Source organism: Coregonus clupeaformis, chromosome 3 (genome assembly GCF_020615455.1).
Source record: "Coregonus clupeaformis isolate EN_2021a chromosome 3, ASM2061545v1, whole genome shotgun sequence".
Lineage (NCBI taxonomy): Eukaryota > Metazoa > Chordata > Actinopteri > Salmoniformes > Salmonidae > Coregonus > Coregonus clupeaformis.
In genome coordinates, this window is record NC_059194.1 from 23,141,465 (window position 1) to 23,164,709 (window position 23,245).

Here is a 23,245-nt window from a genome sequence, read left to right on the forward strand (position 1 = left end):
TTCCTAATAAGACACTTTAGTCATCACCTTTGTGCACAAAACATCCATTAGATAATTCAAATAATTGTAGTTGAGGCAGATTGTTTTTTCATCACTCACAGCTGAAGATATTATTATACCTCAGTGGTTTACACAGGCAGCCAATTCTGATATTTCTTCCACTAATTGGTCTTTTGACCAATCACATTAGATATTGTTCAGAGCTGATCAGATTGGTCAAAAGACCAATTAGTGAAATAAATATCAGAATTGGGCTGCCTGTCTAAACGCAACCATAGCTGCTTAAGAGATGGAAGAGGTAGCGAGACATCCCACTCGCAATTTTTTCCATTTTTTTTTCTGGTTCAATGAAAGTCAATGAACTAAGTAGATCAGACCCAGCTGCTATTGAATTTGTGTCTATGGGACACACCCACTTAAGTAGACCAGAACTTACTTTTTTTTTTCAATGGTAAACAGCCGGAGTGAACTATCTTCATTTATCCACCATCTTTGGCTGCTCCATCAGAAAGTCTCTTTCCTATGTTCACAAAAAAATCATAGTTTGTGTGTGTTTCTAATTGACCCCAACCCTGCTTAAAACCAGTTCTGTGATGCGGCTGCAGTTTGACAAAGTCAGGGAAATTCCTTCCTATTAGACCTCATTATCATTATTAAATCTGTTTTCTACTTAATAAGGTCCAGACAGCAATCAGCAATGAGCGTGCACACACACGCACACACACACACACACACACACACACACACACACACACACACACACACACACACAAAATGTGGTCTTAATTTCCATTATGTGGAGAGGCTCTGAGTTGTCAGAGAGTAGCAGGAGTCGCACGATACCTCGCTAAACTCTCATCCCTTGATTCCATCATGAAAAAACATAAGTCAAATTTCCTATTAACTGTAAACTACACACAGGTGGAGAAATGAGTAGACCATACAGCATCTAGTATACTGCACAGTACACAGAGGAGAGATATGTGCCTGCTGTGACCATTGTGACCACTGGGAAGCAGCAGAGGATAATACAGAACAGTGGTTCTTAGAACTTTGTCAGACAAGGTTTTTTGTCACAACCTGTACGTTCCAACTCACCATTTGGGGAAACAGCTCAATATATAGGTCTAACCATGACCTCTGTGTTAGGTTAGCAACTGCTCAGTAGCCAAAGATCCTCAATTAGCACATTCAACACACTCTCTTCTTTACACTTCATTGAACATTACTACTCTCAAAGATGAGAACATCAAGTACAGCTGCTGTGCCTGTGGGCCATCCATAATTCTTACTCTGGGTTGAATTATGACATCAACCCCTGAGAACAGGCTTTAGATGGGTTTAGGGAACCAATATGGGACAAGAATATTTGCATAAATATGAGATAATTACCCGACAGCCAGTTACCGCCGGCAACAGCAGATGATGGATGAGCCTGGGATAAAAAGAAAGACAGCAGAAAAGAGAGAGAGCAAGGGATAGAGGGAGAGAGCATATAGCAAGGGAACATAGGAAGGGTTAACGTAACATTAACTGTGGACGGAGGGATGAGAGTGAAAGACAAAACAAAAGGAGGAGTTGGTGGGGGGTGGAGGGATGGAAAAGTGAAAGAATGGTGGAGAGGTTGTTGTCTCCGGCCTTAAGTGCTGTCCTCTATACTGCTCTTGTTCAGTTTCTGCCTTTTATGGCTACGATGAACCAATGTGAGGTGGGTAATGAGTGCCTCCAAGCAGACTGAGTAAATCATACAGGGGAAGAAGCGAGGAGGGGAAGATGGGGAGAGAGAGAGAGGGGGAGGGAGATGGAGGTGAGAGGGAAATGGCGGAGAGAGAGGGAGCATGAAGAGGGGAAGGAATGAGAGAAGTAGGAGGGGAGAGATAGAGAGGAGGTACAGCAAACAAGTAAATTAAAGGGGGATGGGGAAGAGAGAAGGGGGAGTGGGGAAGGGAGACGGAAAGCCAGGGAGGGAAGTGAAAAAGGGTGAAGGAAAATGTGGGGGAGAGATGAAGGAAGAGAGAGGGGCTGTGGGGAACATAGATAGGAAGAGGGAGATTAGAAGTGATAACAAATGGAGGTGGGTGAGGGTGAAGAAGCTTAGGCAGTGCTTAGCGCAACCTGGTCTCAGAGCATTTGGTATTATTCTGTACGTAACTCCGAGACACTCCATTCAGTATGATATGTTAGGTTTTGTATGGTATGTAATAATTTGTGGATGTCCATCATCCATTTCGTATGATATGTTACGAATTACAATTCGTAGTATATGTTACAAATTTGGTTAAAGGGTTAGGGTTATGGGAAGGGTTAGCTAAAAGGGTTAAGGTTAGAGTTAAGAGAAGGGTTAGCTAAAATGGTCAAGGTTAGGGGAAGGGTTAGCTAACATGCTAAGTAGTTGCAAAGTATCTAAAAAGTAGTATGTAGTTGAAAAGTTGTTAATTAGCTAAAATGCTAAAGTTGTCTGTAATTAAATTCGAACTCGCAAACTTTGTGTTGCTAGACTTTCGCTTTATACGCCCACCCACCCTACTTTTGTTTTTGCCTTAAGTAACCATCTGTCTTATGTAACCATACAAAACGTAACATATCATACTAATTTGACCATCCCGGATTTACATTTACTATATTACATCTAGTCTATGAGACCAGGCTGCTTAGCAGGGTAGAGCTGCTTGATAAGATCATGCAGTGAGTTTAAAAGCATGCTTTCATAAAACTTTGAGGCCAGGTTTAGGTTAGCAAAAGGCAGTGTGTGAGAGAAAATAGTGCCCCTGGCTAAACATGGATAGGACTTTCCCAGCTAGCACATAACATTCTTAGAACCATTTGTTTCGTAGAGCTTGGTGAGAGCGTGGTTAATTTGCATACAACCATCGCACAACTTTCTGGGAATGGTGCAGGACATTTACTCGGCTTTGGTACATTCTCAGCACATTTAAGGAACTTGACAAAAAAACATTATTTTTGTGGTATTTCATTACTTTAACAGAATGTTTCCTAAAAGTTTTAACATATTTACATTTCATTTGAATTTTGGTGATGTTCTAGGAGCGTTCTCCAACTGGTTTGACATTGGAAATGTTCTTAAATAGTTCAGAAAGCGTTAAGAAACAACATTCTTCTGTGAGAATTTCAGTACTTTAGCATAACGTTTCCTACAGGTTTCCTCATGGTTGTATTTAAAGTAATGTTCTCAAATTGTTCTGAGAACATTAAAACGCCCACAACAGTAGAAATCACATTTCAAAAATCTTCACCCACCTGGGGCAGCGGGCCATGCAAAACGAGCCCATTGCTTCAATAGTTTGGCTATCCATATTAGCGGAGATTACATTCTTTCTATTTATATGGCGGATTTGTGGCCGCAATTTACATAGCTAGCTAGCCTGCTGAAAAGATAACAGAGAGAACAAAGAATATAGCTATTTGATAAGGTCTGTGAGCATGTCCAAATATTAATGCAGTCTGGAATCCGACACGGTTTCACTGGAATTATCAAACGGCAAGAGTCAGACAATCGTTAACCCTCAACATGTCAACAGGTCGTATAGGCACGGTTTAGCTGAGACTCGTCTCTTGACAGATAGGCTGGTAGTCTTTTTCTGAAATAGTTATTTTCACCTGTCTTAACTGAAATGGTGGTCACATATCTTTCATTAGCTAGCTAAGATTAGCATGCTAGCTAGTTACACTGTCGGCTGTCAGTCATTGTGCTATTTGTTGTTATTTCTCTGCTACACATGGGAATCATCAGAGAGTTCCCACCCTCAATTCCTGAATATTTTTTAGCAGCCTTTGAGCTGGAAGCTAAACGAGAATTTCTGCTCTAGGACAGGAATTACTCGAATTAGGTGCGGCAACTTCCTCTGAGGTGGGTCTTTAAGAAAACTTTCCATAAAAACCACAAGAAAACTTTAGTAACGTTCAGAGAACGTTCTGAGAATGTTATTTAAAAACATATACATTCCATTCTCAGCATCAACAAAACTCTCTCTATCCTCTATCTTGTTAAGTGTGTTGAGGTATGTGGCCACGAAATGGGGTCTGTTTGAATAGACTAAAATGGACAGCTTTGTATGAGTAAAAAAAACAACATGGCATGCTAGCTCCATCCTGGTGGCGCAGTGGACTAATTCCATGGATAGAAAACAGAAGATCATAGGTTTGAATAAAAAATACATGTTTTTGCATGATTAATGCCTAAGCAAATTAATTTCTATCTGTGCTTGGAGTTCAAAACAGTTAAGCTAGCAGTCTTATTCAAATCGAATAAAATTTTATTGGTCACATATTTAGCAGATGTTATTGTGGGTGTAGCGAAATGCTTGCTTATTGAAACATGTTCTCAGAACGTTATTTGATTGCCTTCAGATAACTTATCATTTCTGTTCTCAGAACGTTAATACAACATTCCGTTTTACTGGTCAGGAAAATTATGGCTTTGTTCCCAGAGCCAATGGGAAACCAAAAACGTATGTTCCCACAACTTCCATGGAACCAAATGTGCTAGCTGGGTTCTCTCTCTTTCCTGTGTCCTCTCCAACCTTAGCCTCTGTCTTCCCTCTTAAGTCACATCCACTCTTTTAATTTGTCATTTTCACATCCTTCTCTTCTTCACAGTCACCTTTCTCCTTTCCATCCCTTTCAAACATCTTGTTCCTACAATGTTCTAGTGCTTCTCTCTCCCTCTCTCCTCCTTTCCTCAACTCGCCTGTATGACCTCATGTCTGTGGTTCAGAAGGCTGTGATTGGTTGAACCCTGGCCTTTGACCACATAGGAGTCAGAGAGAGAGGAGATTCTTAATGTAAAGACCAGTGACAAGTGGACACTCACTGAAAATGATCTATAGCTCTCTGTCACTCTGATTCTGTCATTGATAGTGAAACATAGTCAAAAGATAAATTATTATGAATGTGGTGTAAGTCTTAGTTACTGTAAGTGCTTCAGCCAATAGGATCTTACTGTAAACCAACAGTAGAGGAAAAATCAAGTGATTGTGTTTGTGCCTCTAATAAACGTTATTGACATCAATTATATTTTTTTGTGTCCTATTCTTCAAACTGCATGTTTGGTCCAGAAATGTAGTAACAGTAACAGCAGTCACCACTTTGATGTGATTGTAGAAAGTGCCAATCATGTTTGGTCGTTGCGCAAATCACTCACCTCCTAAAACCTTTGTTGAGGAATCAACACTGTCACAGACCATTACTTCCTTTTAACACCAACTAGCCATTACCACACACTGTATTTAACGAGAATAACTTCTCATTACAATATCAAAGTCCAGGCCTGTCCATTTATATCTGGGCAGACAGACACATACTTGGGATTGACTTTGTTTTGGTCTAGGCCTGTCTAAATGTGTTTGTGTTGCAAAAACCAAAAGGGATAAAATGAATAAATAGCATCGTATCACCATTGGGTTTTGAATGGACCATTGAAAGATATGCCCTGTATGTATTTTCCACTGTTAGACTGGCAAAATATTTGGTTTGCTTTCATGGTTCGTGGAAATAGTTTTGTGTGAGCAAGAAAGAATATGTCTGTGTGATTGCTCTTGACCAGTATGTGTATGTGTCTCTCTCTAGGTCATGTAGTTTATAAAGCAGTTTTGGCAGGAGAGCTTAATCTTCAGATGACACGCCTAACCCACAACAGGAACTTCCATATATGGGCTTGTCTTCAGTATTGAACCGCAGCCTTAGCGCAGGAACTCCATATATGGGCACAGACCTATATATTGGAACGCAGTGACAAAGTGACGTTAGGATATACTGTATGTTATCCTGTACAAGCTATTGTGCCTAATAACTTGCGTTGTTACAGGTGTCAAGCTTATTGGCATGTGGCAGCAGAGTGTAGGAGGGAGGTTCCTAGGTGTGTGCAGAAGGGCATGAGACAAAGGAATGTGTAGCATTGGGGAAAGTAGTGGTATGTGTTAATTTTAGGGGTGCCCATGGGGCTGGGGATCAGAAATATCCAGTGCGAGAGAGCCAGGTTGAGGTTCAGTGTTATAGTAGTGCAGAAGTTGGTGCATGCTGAGGCAGTGAAGAAAGTAGCGGAAGATGGATCAAGGGGGAGGGATCCTGAGAGGAGTGGTGAGTAGTAGATCAGTACAAGTACAGGGGGATAGGCCAACAAGTGATAAATGCCTCAGTATGATTTGATTTTTTGTTTTGTTTATAGCAATGGTTATCAACTGTACTGCAGGGATGGAACGTAAGTCGCAGAAAATTGAGATTGACGGCAAGTCACGTACACCCGAATACCTCTGCCAACACAGAGTTACAGGGTGTGTTGAGTGGTGGTGTCTTGTCCATTCAGGCTGTTGGCCTGTGGTAGGACTAAATCGATTTTATGGTAGGGTATTATTTGTTGATTTTCTACCTGCGCCGTTCGATCCAACATAATTCCAGCTGCTCCTAACCAGCCATAAATACTTTAACAAACCGTTACACGTCAACATGGACCATTGACCGTGATGCGCCAACATGCTAAATGCTCCATTAACTTCCCCTACTACCAGAACTCCTTTTAAGGCCACAGAACAAACGCTCTCTGACAGAATGTGAATCATAACACTTTATGAGAGCACTTTTGAAAATAATTACTCGTAAACAGAACTAAACAAATCTGGAGTCCAAGTCAGATTCCGTCATGTTGTATTTACCTGACAATAGGTTGGCCCAAAAATACAAAGCTATTCTATTTCTTGCTGTATCTGTCTCCTGCTTTGTCTTGTATTCATCTGATGGGCTGCCAACATTCATGTCAGACTTATTAGATGATCATCAAACAGCCCTCTCATCTGGTTCTGTTCTCGCACACACGCCAAACATCCTACGAATTGAATCCAAAACCACCCTCCTAATCTCTTTTGAAAACATGTTTATAAGGTCTAACACATATAGCAACAGCAGGCTGTGTTTTCCTAGGTAGCCGAGTCAACAGACACAAAACAGCCAGATAATAGAACACACACCTCAGTGGTTACACGCTCACACAGAGGACGAATTGATTAACTCATAAATCAAGCTCATCCCAAGCCCTCGGGCAACCCCTGCCTAGCGGTTAAGAGGTTCAGCCCAACCCAGCACCCTCCAGCTAAGTTAGTGGAGGCAGAACGTTCCATTGCATGGCAATGGCCCAGAGCGGGGAGAGGGTGGGGCAGGTGTGGGCCATGAGGTAAAAGGAAGGGATGGGCCAGGGAGAGGTGGGGTGGAGGAGAGAGACAGGAGGTGGGAGGTGGATTCAAGAGTGTGAGAGAATAAATGTATGTAAAGACAGGATGAGAGCGCGAGAGAGAGAGAGGGGAGATAAAAACAAGTCAATGCTATGTAGCTGTGCAGAGAGAGAGGAGGAATGCAGTAAATCCCTGGGTGACTCAACAATTCTGTGGATAAATAAAATAGGAATTTTTATGTGCTGCAGGTGAGCAAAACAGAGAGATGGAAAGAGAAAGAGAACTGAAGATAGACATGAAAAGAGGGAGAGAATTCGAGTGAAAGGGTGATGATAATGAGAGAAAGACATGGATAAACCTGTGGTGAAAATGTAGTCGGACGGACAGACGGACAGAATGACTGACAGGCTGGTTAACATTCGGATAGATGGACTGAAAAAGAAAGGGATTCAAAGGGTCATATGGGGAAGAGATTGAAAGAGTGACAGAGCGAGAGACTGACAGACACAGAGAGAGAGAGGGGGTGGGGGGGGGGTCAGATTTGTACTTAGGAACGAGCATCTGTGTGTATGGAGAGAGAAAAACAGAGAGAGAGATCGTTGCCTCACAGAGCAAATAAAAGTTCTTAACAAGAGGACTTACATGTCAACTCCTCTGTAGGCCATAACTCTTCTATTAGGTCACAGACTGCCACTCATCTGGACAGGGCTTTCCCAGACCGCTACAGGGAGCCTGAGGGAATGGAACATAATACAGACTGCTACAGGGAGCCTGAGGGAATGGAACATAATACAGACTGCTACAGGGAGCCTGAGGGAATGGAACATAATACAGACCGCTACAGGGAGCCTTAGAGAATGGAACATTATACATAAATAACAACAAAATGCCACTGGTCAGACTAACCATTGGGAAACACTCACCAGTTACATCATCAATCTACTCATCCATACAGAGGTATACAGAGAGAAATGTTGAGACTGTGTGAGTGTGTGTTGTGGGAGAGAGCGTGAGAGTAGAAATGGCATAGTTGTGAAGGGGGAGCCTCGTTCATACCCGCTTATAACACATGCCCCTAGAATGATTCACACACGTGGGGCGCACACAGCCCACACAGGGTCAAACACATGCACAAACACACACTGGCACAAAGTGGTCTTTGTTGACCGCTGGTGGCGGCCCCTTTAATGTCTCTTACCAAATGTAAAAAACACACCGCTGTGTGTGTGTGCTCTCTCAGAGTTAACCCTTTCCCCCACTTTCCCTCATAGTTACTGAGTCAGAGCGTGTATGATCATGTGTCAGCATTGACAACAAACCACTTCCTACTTAACCATTACCGCTCCCTTTCCCTCTGTCTCTCTCTGTTTGGGTTGGGAGTCAGTGAATGTGTGTGTGTGTCAAATACAAATGTATTTGTCACATGCTTCGTAAACAACAATTGTAGACTAAAAGTGAAATGCTTACTTACGGGCCATTCCCAACAATGCAGAGAGAAAGAAAATAGAGAAATAATAGAAAAGTAATAACACATAATAATAAAACTAATAATAGATACAAAATAACTAACGATAACGTGGCTATATACACGGGGTAACAGTACCGAGTCGATGTGCAGGTTTACGAGGTAATTGAGGTAGATATGTACATATAACTAGGAATAAAGTGACAGATAATAAACAGTAGCAGCAGCGTATGTGATTAGTCAAAAAAAGTTAGTGCAAAAAGGGTCAATGCAGATAGTTAAATAGTTAACCAAGTAGCTACCCGGACTAACTATTTAGCAGTTTTATGGCTTGGCGGTAGAAGCTGTCCAGGGTCCTGTTGGTTCCAGACTTGGTGCATCGGTACCGCTTGCCATGCGGTAGCAGAGCGAACAGTCTATGACTTGGGTGGCTGGAGTCTTTGACCATTTTTAGGGCCTTCCTCTGACACCGCTTGGAATAGAGGTCCTGGACGGCAGGGAGTTTGGCCCCAGTGATGTATGCACTATCCTCTGTAGCACCTTGCGGTGATGCCAAGCAGTTGCCATACCAAGCAGTGATGCATCCAGTCAAGATGCTCTCAATGGTGCAGCTGTATAACTTTTTGAGGATCTGAGGGCCCACACCAAATCTTATCAGCCTCCTGAGGTGGAAGAGGCATTGTGGTGTCCTCTTCATGACTGTGTTGATGTGTTTGGACCATGTTAGATCCTTAGTGTTGTGGACACCGAGGATGTTGAAGCTCTCGACCCACTCCACTACAGCCCCGTCGATGTGAATGGGGGCATGCTTGGCCCTCCGTTTCCTGTAGTCCACGATCAGCTCCTTTGTCTTGCTGACGTTGAGGGAGAGGTTGTTGTCCTGGCACCACACTGCCAGGTCTCTGACCTCCTCCCTATTGGCTGTCTCATCGTCGTCTATGATCAGGCCTACCACCGTTGTGTCATCGGCAAACTTAATGATGGTGTTGGAGTCGTGCGCGGCCATGCATTTGTGGGTGAACAGGGAGTACAGGAGGGGACTAAGCACGCATCCCTGAGGGGCCCCCGTGAAGAAGGTCAGTGTGGTGGATGTGTTGTTGCCTACCCTCACCACCTGGGGGCGGCCCGTCAGGAAGTCCAGGATCCAGTTGCAGAGGGAGGTGTTCAGTCCCAGTGTCCTTAGCTTAGTAATTTCGCTTGGAGGGCACTATGGTGTTGAATGCTGAGCTTTAGTCAATGAACAGCATTCTCACATAGGTGTTCTTCTTGTCCAGGTGGGTGTGCAATAGAGAGGGCAATATGGAGTGCAATTGAGATAGCGTCATCTGTTGATCTGTTCCAGCGGTATGCGAATTGAAGTGGGACCAGGGTGTCTGGGATGATGGTGTGGCTGTGACCTCCAGGGGGCCCCCATTGATTTTGTTAGTATCTCTCAGTCATATCATTAACATGGCATACGCCATTGCAAAATGGGTAGAATTGCAGGAAATTAGCTGTAAAGCTGAGAGAAAAAAATATCTGCGCCATGGCATAATGAGTAGAATTGCATGACTTTTTTATAAAATATCAAACGTTTATTTCCACCCATGGCAAAACATGTAGAATTGCAGGAAATTCACTTGAAAATGTAAATCTTTCTCTCCCAAAAGGCTAGAGCCAGCCCCGTGTATGTGTATCTATGTGTTTGTGTGTGTGTGTAGTGGGTTGGGAAACGGTTGTGCACAGTGCAGGTGTGTAGCTGAGGTGAAAAGAGTGGGATCTTCATTGATCCCTTAATTTCCAGCCTGAGGAGAAACGAGAGAGAGGGGGGAGAACGAGAGTGAGAAAATGTGAGGGAAATGGAAGAGAGAGAGAGAGAGAGAGTGAGTGAGAGAGAGAAAGAGAGAGAGCAACAGAAAGAGACAGAGGGGGTGAAGGTGGACATGTTTAAGGGTTGTGTTTGTACCTGTGTGTTTATGCTCCTAAACTTAGAGGGATATTTTTGGGAAGGCGAGATGCGTGAGATAATAGGATAGAGAGCAGAAAGGGAATAGTGAGGGATGGCGGAAGGGGGGAAATGAAAGAAAAAGAGACATCGTAAATTTAGTCAAGACAGACAAATAAAACTCTCATTCCACTCGTCTTGTTTTTGATGAATGTGAGTTGCTCTTTGTTTTAGGAAATGCACACCCTTCCACATCTTTCAGTTGTACCCCTCACCCAAACCAACACAGTCAAACCCATAACGTTCAAAAACAACCTCACTCCCCAAACGACCAATAACATTCATCTCAGTACAAAAGCTCATATTTGATTCTCTTCCATCTCATTTTAGTAGACGCTCTTATCCAGAGCGACTGCATACATTATTTTTTTATACTGGCCCCCCGTGGGAATCGAACCCACAACCCTGGCGTTGCAAACGCCATGCTCTACCAACTTAGCTACATCCCTGCCAGCCATTCCCTCCCCTACCCTGGACGAATTGTGCGCCGCCCCATGGGACAGAGCCTGGACTCGAACCAGGATCTCTAGTGGCACAGCTAGCACTGCGATGCAGTGCCTTAGACCACTGCGCCACTCGGGAGACTCTCCAATATGATGTAGGACAGTATTATTCACACAAGAAAATAAATAAAACATCTTGTTCAATAAATATCACAGATATAATCTAATCCTAAACTCTATACATACACACTGTTGGACATTACTGTACAGGTCCCAGACCTGCTGTAAAGACACAAGGCAGTTGATAGAAACCCCACCATGCCAAGGTTAGGGGCTTTTGTGTTGCATTTGGCTGAAACAAGCAGAGGGAAAGGCTGAGATGCCCATTCCATAGCTAAAAGTGTCAAAAAACTCACTGTAAAAACAGTTGGCCAATTCACAAATTACTGGTACGCCTGGAAATGGGTCTGTACTGTGTGTGTCCGGTGGGTGTCTATGCAGGGTTTACTGTATGTGTCTGCAGATTTCTGATTACTCAGCAACCTCCACTGCCCCGTCTCCAACGGTCAGCCCCTGACTCAGACTCCCCCTTTCTCTCTCTTTCTCCCACTCACTCTCCTTCTACCCTCTCTCCATCCTGCCATTTCCTCTCCCTCTTCTTCTCTTTGTCTCTCTCCATTCATAACTATTTCTTCCTCCCTGGGCGAAGATTCATGTCTAGTGATTCACTGTTGTTCTGAATCAGCCTTCAGTCAATGACATGACTGTCTATCTGCTTGATCACCACCTTTATGTCCAGTATGTGAGGCGTTGCGTCCAGTAAATAAGTTCCAATGGCAGATCAATGACCTGCTATGTCATGTCATTGGTGACAGTGCTGATATTGTCCACAGACTGAGACAATTGGTCCTTTTCCATCCCCGGATGTGCCATTGTGTGCTCAGGCTGATGGCAGGCCAGAAAGCCCCTTTTCCATGGTTCAGCACTAGGTAGATATTCCAACACTGTCTGTGTGAAAATGTGTGTGTGTGTGTGTGTTTGTGCCGGTTCTCAGGTTCTATGTGTGGGTATGTCTCTGTTTGTGTGTGTTCTCTCAGTTTCTCAGACTGTGTGTGTGTTTGAGAGAGAGAGAGAGAGAGAGAGCGAGAGTGTGTCCTCCCTCCTCTCTGTCTGTCAGACTCGGAGTCTCTTCTTGAGGCGGTTGAAGTCCTTGGCGGAGCGCCACAGCCAGCTCTGCAGTTCCCTCAGTACCCAGAAGCCCTCCACCTTCCTGGAGAAGTCGTTGAGTGCTGGCCGCACCGCCAGCAGAGGGGAGGAGGACAGAATGGGGGGCAGAGGAGGGGGCGGCAGCAAGGGGGGACCCCTCCTCAATGACAGTGGAACTGGTTCTGACAACAGGGTGTGTCCCTCCCCCGGCCCCGTGCCAAACGGGTAGAAGAGGGAGAGGGGCGAGAGGGGGGGGGAGAATAAGGAGCGAGGGGATCGACGCTGGGGATGGAAGGATGGAGAGGAGGAAGGGAGGGATGCAGACTCTCGGATGATGTATTGTTCCTCCTCTGTCGCCCTGTTTTCTGTATCCCCCTCTCTGGCTCTGTCCTTATTTTGGGGGTGGTAGTTGAAGTTGTAGCTGTAGAGGTTGTTGTGATCGTAGTTGTTGTTGTTATTGTTGTTTAGGAGTTGTTGTTGTTGGGGGAAGGTCTGTCTGTCTGAAAAGGACAGAGTGACTCTGGCGTCAGAGTCCAGTGGACCCTGCTTCACTGTTCTCTCTCCTTCCTCTGAAACACTCAGCAGCCTCCTCCCCCATCTGTCCCTCCCTCCCCTTCTCTCCAACTCTTCCCTGTCTTCACTAGCCCCCTCCCGATCTTCTGCCTCTCTTCTCCTCCCTTTCCTCCCTCGCTCCCCTCTCTCCTCCTGCCTCGATCCCACGCTCCTAACCACAGCCCCAGTCACCTCCGCTCTCCTACCCGCTCTCCCCCTCTCTCTCTCTGTCATTTCTCTCCTGGTGCTCTCCTCCTTTTGTCCTCTCACCGCCCCTCTGGTGGTCCCAGCACCCATCTGATCACCAAGAGGATGCCTCTTTGGCCCCGCCTCCGCCCCTGCCTTATAGAGACCCTGACTCATCAGTGGAGATGGCCTGCGTCCCATCGCCTCTCTGTCACCCCCTGTGTCTCTCTGCAGGTACTGCGCCTCGATCCCAGCAGGAGGCAGGGCATACCCCTGAGTGTTCATGAGGCTTGATATAGACCCCAGCAGACTGTCCAGGCCTGTAGAGAAGTGCAGCAGGGAGCTCTGGAGGTAGGGGCAGAGGGTGGAGCGGGCCAGCTCCCTCACCGCCCCCAGCAGGACAGAGTAGGCCCTCTGGTTCTGGGCGAGCCTGGCACGGTTCTCCAGGCCCCGCCACAGCTCCAGACGGGTGGCCGCGCTGGGCAGGGATAGTGTCGTGCTGTTGGGCCGTGGAGGGGAGAAGTCTGGATCACTGAACGGAGGGCCCAGGTAGGATAGCTGAGGGAGGGAAGAGGGGATAGGATGGGGAACAGAGGGAGGAGATGGAGGAAGAGAAGGAATATTTAATCCAACATGTGCAATCAGACATGGATTGGTTGTGCTCAGACACAAGCCTGGGTGCCAGTCGGTTTCTGTGTTAGCAAACTCCCCATAGCAAAGACCAAGGGGTTGGCTGGAGCAGAAACAGACTGGAACCAGGCTTCTCAAATATGTGGTGAATTCAAACACTTTTGGAAAGAAACATTGACATGCTCCAACATAAATGTGCGTCAACACAGTATCTATATAACAGTACAGTACTCACATAGGTGTCCTTTATCTCTCTCAGCTGATGCTCCAGGTACTTGGTCAGCTCATACGTCCTCTCAATGGAAGTCCTCTCATTGGACAGGCTGAGGGAGGGCTCTGGGACCTGGACCGATGCTACGGCTGCAGCCAATAGCAGTGTGAGCTGGATGTGATGGACTGGGGAAGAATACAATCAAAGGAGATCAGTATTTGTTGAAGATTCAAACCACACAAGGCTGTTTATTTGTCTCTATGGTGATGGTCTTGTCTGAATATATTGGCAAATCTAAGTAATCTAACTGCCAATAATACTTTTCAGTTTCAATCAAATTTTAGAGGTTCTGGCTGTCAAATGTTTTCTTTGGTATCAAATAAAACTTCACTCAAAGCATCAAACAGTCAGACGAATGGTCTCACTGTTCAATCTACTCCTTACACACACTAACACTCACATGCACACACACACAAGCATGCATGGCACGCAGGCAGGCGCGCGCACACACACACACACAGCAGAGATATAAAAGTATCTGGCTTACTTTATTATCATCAACATTGTGTGTCCAGTACGTATGTTTATTTGTGTGCATTTGTTTGGAATGCATGCCTTTGTCTCTTATTTGCCTTAATTTGCTTGTGTTTACGTTGGTGTTGTATAAGTGTTTATGTTGGTATGTGAGTGCTTGTAGATTTGCATACGTATATGTGCATGATTTTGTTGTTTGCATTTGAAATGCTATGCATTAGTGGTGTGCATGTGTGTGTTTAAGGTTAAACGTGTGTGCCTGTTTACATGAGTGCATGCATACGTTATGCGCGTGTGTGCGTAGTTGGAGGTGACCAAGGGGGGCTAATGTGCGGACCCTTTTAAGGCCCTCTCTTCCAGCTTCACACAGGGAAAATTGTGGCCAAATGATCTATGTCAATGGTAGAGAGCTCAGTGCCTGTCCACTTCCCTGTCCCTTAGGCCCACTGAGAGACACAGAACACACAGAGAACTCTTCCCCTGTCTGTCTGTCCCCCAGGACTCAGCTGTCATAACCTCCCAAACGCTCTCCTTTTATGCATCCTTTAATCTCTCCCCCCCTCTCTCCATCTTGTTGCCACACACATCTGTTCTCTCTCGCTTATTCACTTTTGCCCTTTGCTTTCCAAGAACCTTTTCATCCTCCCTATATTGTCTCTTTTCCCTTCCTCCACCATGCATGTATTCTTCATGGTCCCTGTCTCGCTCTGTCTTCCAGGCTGACAGGCAGACAGACAGCAGGGCATGGGTCTGTGTAATTATGAATCTTAAACATGCTGCTGTTCAACAGGTGTGCATTATGTTCTGTACAAGGTGTGACCATCTCTTTGTTCCCCCATCCATCCATCCCCCTTCTCGCTCTGTCTATCCAATCCATCTCGATCTCCTTCTATCTCTCTTTCAAACCGTCTTCCACTTATTCTCGCATGTCTTTCTTAATCCTGCAATCTCCCTCTGTTTCTCATTTCCTCTCTGTCCCTCCATCTATTTGTAGAAAGTCTTCAGGTCCTTGATTGTTTTCTCAATTTCTTCTCTTCTCTTCTCCTTTACCCCCTCTCTTTCTTCTCCTCTTTAGAAGTATTCTGGTTTTTGCCCCAGGCCAAAATGTCAGCAGCTTATTAACCCCGATTAGTGCTCTCTCTCATTCTATCACTCCCTCATTCTTCCCTCCATCAGTTTGCCCCCGGGCAGTGAAATACTTAAGTGGAGCTTTTGAACAACTCACAAACAATTATGCGGACACCTTGTTCTGCTCAGAACTAACAAAACATGTCAGGACTTAAAACAGTCAACACTTTTTTCCACTATAGAACACATTTCTTAACGTCATTAATTTCAACATATTACTCCTTAACACACCTCAACACCTTTCATCTGAATCAGTTTAACAGTTACAGCAAAACATGTCAACTCCTTTCAATCACAAAACCTCAACACCTGACACACCTTAATATTTAGAACGAATCGCAACAGCTCAACAACTCTCCCTTGGAACATAGAGGAATACTGTAGGGAAATAGGTCAAACAACTGAGGATACCGTTTCTACAGAAAATAACTAATCTAGGTAACTTCCTAACACACAGCCGGAACACTTCACATTGCATGTGTTTTAATGCAAAACACAAGGCAGTCTGGCAGAATGCCGTTTTGATGCACAGGCGTCTTCTGTAGAATGAGACAGTTTTACTATGGATGGTAAAGGTTATGATAACGTAAAGCCCAAGCCCTCAGTCTTCTGTGCAGGGAGCGGGGAGCAGTACCTGGCACTAACAACCAACTCCACAGGCCAGGTTGAAGCCAGAACATTCTCACAGGCATGATCAGATTACAACAACAGAGGTTCCATGACCTGTCTGTGTGTGTGTGTGTGTGTGTGTGTGTGTGTGCCTATACACACAGTTCTCCATTCTCTAAACCATGTTCGATTATTTATCTTAATCTATGGTTTGATTGCAGATGTAAAACTTTGCACATTCTTATGGATGCCAGCTATAGGATAAAATGTATGGGGCTTGATTTGAGGTTAAGGGTTAAGGAGTCTGGGGTCGGTCGGGATTGAACATTGGGGTTAGGGTTCAAAGTTTAATGTCAGGGCACGGGCTGGTCTCAGGGCTGGGTTACAGATCCTACAGACTACAGAAGACTTGCTATCAGCTACAGTCAGGTCCACAATTATTTTCACCCTTGATAAAGATGAGCAAAAAAGACTGTATAAAATAAATGATATAAATACTGTGCTATGTTGTATGCTAAGTGGGATATTTATTTTATACAATTGCTCAGAGAAGTAATAAAACAAATCTAAAAAAGATAAGGTTCGAAATGATTGGCAGCCCGGTTTTCAATACTCCAGCAGCCTCCCCTTGTGAGGATAATGACAATGAGCCTTTTTCTAAAACGTTTTATGAGTTGGAGAACACATTGGGAGGGATCTTAGACCATTCCTCCATACAGAATCTTTTCAGATCCTTGATATTCCTCGTCTGCGCTTATGGACTGCCCTCTTAAATTCAAACCACAGGTTTTCAATGGGGTACAAGTCCGGAGACTGAGATGGCCATTGCAAAATGTTGATTTTGTGGTCAATTAACCATTTATTTGTGTATTTTGATGTGTGTTTGGGGTTATTATCTTGCTGGAAGATCCACTTGCGTCCAAGTTTCCACCTCCTGGCAGAGGCAGCCAGGTTTTGGGCTAAAATGTCCTGGTACTTGGTAAAGTTGATGATGACGTTGACCTTATTAACAAGGGCCCCAGGACCAGTGGAAGCAAAATAGTCCCGTAACCTCAAACATCCAGTACCATATTTTAAGGAAGGTATGAGCTACTATTCTTCATATGCTTCTGTTTTTCAACACCACTGGTGTGCTTGGCCAAAGAGCTCTATTTTCATGTCATCTGACCATAACCCTGCTCGGAGTTTGCTAAATGGCATTAGCACTTGGATTGGAAGCGGTGCTATATTCTATATTCTACATTCTATTCTATCCATCCTGAAATCCAGATCATTTTATTTCACCATAAAGTAAGGCACCCACACGGGTGCGCATGCACACACTTGTACCCTGGCTGGCTGGACAGTAACATGCATATAGGCCGCAGGGAGGGAGGGGTAGGGGAGCCAGGGTCAGGGTCGATGTTGTGTGCCTGTGTACAGTTAGAGCACAGATTTATGTGCAGTCTGTACTCAATCAAACGTGCATTCCTTCACTAACTCAACACACACACACACGCACACACACACAAGAACCATCGCACCAATCTTTTGAAACACACATACATGTGCTTGGGCATATGTACACACACACACACACTCTCTCTCCCCATCTCTTATCCCTGGAGATATCTTCTTGGAGTTCATATTGAAATTCAAATTGATCTACTTGGCATGGAATGGAGCCTGGATTGCCAAAGAACATCAATGACAGAAAACCAAAGGGGAAATAGAGAGGCATAAAAACATACAATACCACTTTATGATTACAACGAAACCCTCTGTGCTATTCCAACAAACTCTACGTTCTCTTTTTAATATTGTATTCCTCTCTCTATGATTTAATTATCTTCCTCTCCCCATTTGTTTATTCCCTCTCCTTACCAGAGAAATCTGTCTTTAATTATTTTTTACTTTCTGTTGATTTTATTACACACTTCGTTCTCAGTTTTCCATCCACCGCTAATGATCAATATTAGCTTTCTCCATGTCTCTTTCTTTCTCTCCTTCAATGTTCACTTTTTGGTCTCTCTTCCTTTCTCTAATTAGCTCACCTCATCCCCTCCATCTACCTCTTTCCATTCTTCCTTCCTTTTTTCAGACATTCAGATGTAGGTTTCTAATTTACCTCCCCCTGCTCTGCCTAACTCCCCATCCAAACCCCTGGGTTACACTTAAAAAATAAATATGCAACAACAAAAAAAACAAGAGCCTTCCATTCAATTTATCCGGTCTGTCTCTGCTTTAGAAAACAAATTGAGAAGGAGAGAGGGAGAGAAAGGGGGAGAAAGTGAGAGAGACAGACATAAAGAGAGGGAGGTAGAGAGAAACACAGAGAGGAGGAGATGGAGTAAAGGACTTGGATGAGAGAGAGAGAGTGAGAGAGAGAGAGAGAGAGAGAGAGAGAGAGAGAGATGAAGCGAGGGGCCATGTTAATTTGGGAAAAATGTAAACAGCATGTGTAACTGTTCAAAGCGTGACCAACTAATTTTGTATCATTCCCCCTCTTACTAACTCCTGTCAATAGGGAATATGTATTGCATTAATCCTGCACCACCACTTTCTCAATCTCTTTCTCTCACTCTTTCTACCCCTGTCTGTCTCTCCCTCTCACACACAAAGAGTCAAGGATGGGGCTGAGCAAAGGATGTGATGTGGTCAATCGCTTTTTCTTTACTTTCTCCTGTATTGTCTCTCTGCTCTAGATCCAGGCGTGGGTTTGAACCCTTGAACAGAGTGGATGTGCTCTGGTTTCCGCATGGACACAAACACTTATCTAAAACACACCGACACTAATTCAGCCTTCACAGCCATAACATGTGTCAGAGAGAAAAACACACACACACACACAGACAGACAGACAGAGGTCAAAGGCAATATGGTCTGTCTGTTTGAACTTGTGGTCTATATTCTTTGTTTGCTCAGATCTGGGACAACTTGAGGTCATTTCAAGTGCTTTAGTTATATAACTGATATTGTATCATTTGTATGGGAGGGGGGGTTGTTGTTTTAACCTTATTACTTTATTGAAGACCACCTGAAAGTGTGGGAGAGAGGAGGAACAAAGATAGTGGGAGGAAAGAGAGGCAGGGAGAGAGAGAGGGGAGAGGGGGGAGGGGGGGGTAGAGGGGGAGAGAGAGAGAGAGGGGGGAGGGAAGAGAGGGGGAGAGTGGGGGAGGGGAGGGAGAGGGGGAGAGGGGAGAGGGGGGAGAGGGGGGAGAGGGGGAGAGAGGGGGGAGAGAGGGGGGGAGAGAGAGAGGGGACAGAGAGAGGGAGAGAGGGGGGGAGGGGAGGAGAGGGGGGGGGAGGGGGGGGAGAGAGAGAGAGAGGGGACAGAGAGAGGGAGAGAGGGGGGAGAGAGGGGGGGAGGGGGGAGAGAGAGAGGGGAGAGAGAGAGGGAGAGAGGAAATCTTCATCCTATTATTCTTTTGTTTTAAGGCTTATAGCATCATTTCGTCACACAATGTTTAACCTCCCTCTTTTAACCCCAATTCACAGACATGGAACAGCAGCCACATAGGCTGTCCCAAGGGGTAGGTGTGTGTGTGTTCTCACACCCTGACTAACGTGAATCATCTACATTCTCATATCAGTGACAGCTAACTAGACAAGGGCTTTAGCTACCTCTTGCACCTCTCAACCAAAGCCATTTTTTACAATGAAGGAAACTTCCCTTTCACACACACACTAGTGGTAATTTAAAAAACATTTGTCATTTCTAAGCTTGTGAAAACTTACATTCAGATCAAATTGCCTCCTCAATGTCCTACACTGCAAATCCCTTTAATATAACAGGGAAGTTCTCAAAGCGATTTTTGTTATAACATTTGATCTCAGTATTTGTTCATATTTTGAGTATCAATATATATTATATCTGCAGACAAAAGTTCAACTGCTCTGTTTCTTCTGTATTCTCAGATAAATGTGTTTTATGTATTTGTTATATTTTTATGTTATTACAATTGGGGAGGGATTTCTGCTATTATCTGAAAATATTCAGGATTCATATATCCATTGAAATTTACTTTGAAATTTGAGAAAAGTGGTAGAGAAAACTAAATGCAAATTCACCTTGGTCATCATCATATTATTATGCAAAATATACAACGAACTGGGAACTCCTACTGTGGATAATCTCAAAAGTATCAAATAACAGAAATACCACAAGTGTGTTTTGTAACATTTTCATTTGTAAAAGCTATCGGTTCATAGTAACAATCGTTATTATCTTAATCATATGAATCATCATTATAATAAATAAACACACATTTATAAGCCTGTTATTGTGGGAGATATTAAGCTTTGATCATTTTTACTGGGACTTACCTCCAAAATGCATTTTTTATTTTGGCAAATTACTTTATTTCCTTTCAGTGCACAATGATTAAATCAGCAAGGCTTTATCCAAAGACAACTTGCCAAAATGCGTAATGATGAATTCGTATCCTCTTTTGTTAGTTTAACCTATTCAACTTTAATTTCTTCTGGATTAGTCCAATTTAAAATATATTATCTTGAAAAAAATTCATTTCTGAATCCTACGTCCATGGAACTCAGACTTTCTCTAATGAAAAATGTGTTAGTTGATAAAGAAATATCGATAAAACCGAATTCCATCGGTGGGTCCCTGTCTATCCAAGCCGAGGTGTGCGCATCAAATCCGCCTGGCTGACGTTGACGGTCCGTAGACTTGACGGGCATATGGTTTGTGTGACAGACTGACGACGGAGGGTTTTTGTAAGGAGGGAGAAAGTTTTTTGCCCCCCTCCTTTCCTCCTCCCATCTCTCTCTTCCTTTATTTCGTTATCCTCCTGGTGATTCACCAAAGTTGACGCATAAACTAAACTTGAAGGAGCCACACCAGCTAGCACATAACGTTCTGAGAACCATGTTTCTTAGAGCTTGGTGAGAGTGGTTGTCCTATGGTTATTTTGCATACAACCTTCCCACAACTTTCTGGGAGCGCCGCAGGATACCCAGCTAGCACATAACGTTCTGAGAACCATATTTTTCTTAGGTGGGAATTTCAGTACTTCCGCATAATGTTTCCTACAGGTTTCCTCATGGTTCAATTCAGTGCTTGACTTAGGCAGGAGCTCACTGGAGCTGAGTACCGGCACCTCAAATGTTCTACTGCTTGAGCTCTTGTTCCTTATAGAATATTAGCTCCAAAGTATTGTGGAGCTCCTGCATCTAGATATAAACAGTACCAGCACCCAAAATGAGTACTGGCACATATTTCAGTCTAAGTCAAGCAGTCAAGCACCGGTTCTATTTAAAGTAATGTTCACAACAACGTTCTTCTGTGGGAATTTCAGTACTTCAGCATAACATTTTCTACAGGTTTCCTCATGGTTCTATTTTAAAGTAATGTTCTCAGAACATTAAGAAAACTTTCCATAAAAATCACAAGAAAACATTACTAACATTCTAAGAACGTTCTAAGAATGTTATTCAAAAACATATATATTCCGTTCTCAGCATCAACAAAACTCTATCCTCCATCTTGTTAAAGGGAAGACTGCAGAATTAGGTTGCTGTTAAACATTCTGATTGGTTTCCTCCTTCCAACTAAAAGTCCCAATCCCACATATTACTTTACATTTGTATTTTGGGGCAAAGTTTATATTTTATCCGAATTTGACCAAAGTCATGTCGGAAAAGCGTTCGGAAAAGTGACGTCAAGAGAAGAACACAGAGTGAACACAGCAGGAGTGAAGTCACTGTCCACATAAGACGGTAAAGACACACATCATACCAAGTCCACATTGTTTTAGAAAAAAATATTTAGCCTCTGAATAACCCAATTTATCATCTGACCATATCCTGTGATTTTTGTATTATGTATCAGATTATTATATATTTGTTTAATACACTTATACAGCGCGCAGGTTTTTAGCATAGTCCCTTTTACACCTATTAACTAACCACTAGCAGCCTTTAAACACATAACTTATTGGCAGTTCAGCACTTCTCGTCAGCACCAAATCATGATAAACCTTTACCATCATAGTAGACATTGAACGTCTAGAACCAAACTGGCTAAAACTCTGTTGTTGGCCGATGGTGGCTATAGCTAGCCACATGCTAACGTTACTAACGTTACCAGGTATAATGGCTAACACAAACATTGGCTACCACAATATCCTTCAAGTTTGGCTACCACAATATCCTTCAAGTTATATTGGCCAATAAATATCAAGCAATTTAGCAAAAATAAAGACATACCTTGAAATAAACAATGACATTAATCCGCTAAGTTTTTTGACCATTCATTTCTGCAAAACATGCAGTGTTGATGGAGTTGTTGTAGCTTGCTTGCTAGCTAGCTCATTCCATCCCCAAACACTATGCTAGATCTGAGTGGTCCAGTTAATTTTGCATGGCCCGGTGCACTTAGATAGCTGGCTATCTTTGTTTTTTTTTATCACCTACTAGCAACATAACATGACATAACTCTTTGGGCACTTTAGTACCTACTTACCCGATTGGCCTCCATCCCCGAAGCCACCAGCAGGCTGTTCCTTTCTTGACATCAATGCCGCAGTGGATTGTTGGTATAGGAGTTTTTCATAAATGTAATTAAAATTGCGAAAATAGAATTGTATAATTTAAAATATACACTTTTGCATTAAGACCATTCAGATGGAATATAATCAATCTACATTGTTAGATTTGTGGAATATATATCGCGCAACCTTTCCTTTAAGTGTGATCAGGTGTGTTGGCTGCACCCATTAATTGGCCACACCTGATCTTAATGAGTGCTTGTTTCCTTTGAAATTGAGTCTGTTTGAATAGACTAAAATGAACAACTTTGTATGAGTAAAAAAAAACATGGCATGCTAGCTCCATCCTGGTGGCGCAGTGGACTAATGCCATGAATAAACAACAGAAGTTTATAGGTTCAAATCTCACTGATGCCGTGCCACAATAAAAAAAATTAATGTGTTTGCCTGATTAATGCCCAAGCAAATGAATTTCCATGTGTCCTGTCTGTTTGGTGTTCAAAACAGTTAACCCAAACTAAGCTAGCAGTGTTATTGAAACATGTTCTCTTCAAATAACCTATAACTTCCATTCTCAGAACATTAATAAGAACTCCCAGGAAAACTTTAAGGGAACCATAGTAAAACG

General features: G+C 43.6%; 1 protein-coding gene and 1 long non-coding RNA gene across 2 annotated transcripts; both read right to left on the reverse strand.

Moving 5' to 3' along the window:
* Positions 1-223: 223 nt before the first annotated feature.
* LOC121546417 lies at positions 224-8,185 on the reverse strand. Its single transcript, XR_005996384.1, has 4 exons — positions 8,105-8,185; positions 7,824-7,913; positions 1,393-1,435; positions 224-520 (listed from the first exon to the last, which is right to left on the reverse strand). It is a non-coding gene; the product is annotated as an uncharacterized LOC121546417 (long non-coding RNA).
* Positions 8,186-12,227: 4,042 nt separating this feature from the next.
* On the reverse strand, positions 12,228-22,607 carry LOC121538264. Its single transcript, XM_045206552.1, has 3 exons — positions 22,593-22,607; positions 13,883-14,029; positions 12,228-13,575 (listed from the first exon to the last, which is right to left on the reverse strand). The coding sequence occupies exons 1-3, from the start codon at positions 22,605-22,607 to the stop codon at positions 12,247-12,249; spliced, it is 1,491 nt and encodes a 496-aa protein (XP_045062487.1). The 3' UTR covers positions 12,228-12,246.
* Positions 22,608-23,245: the final 638 nt, after the last annotated feature.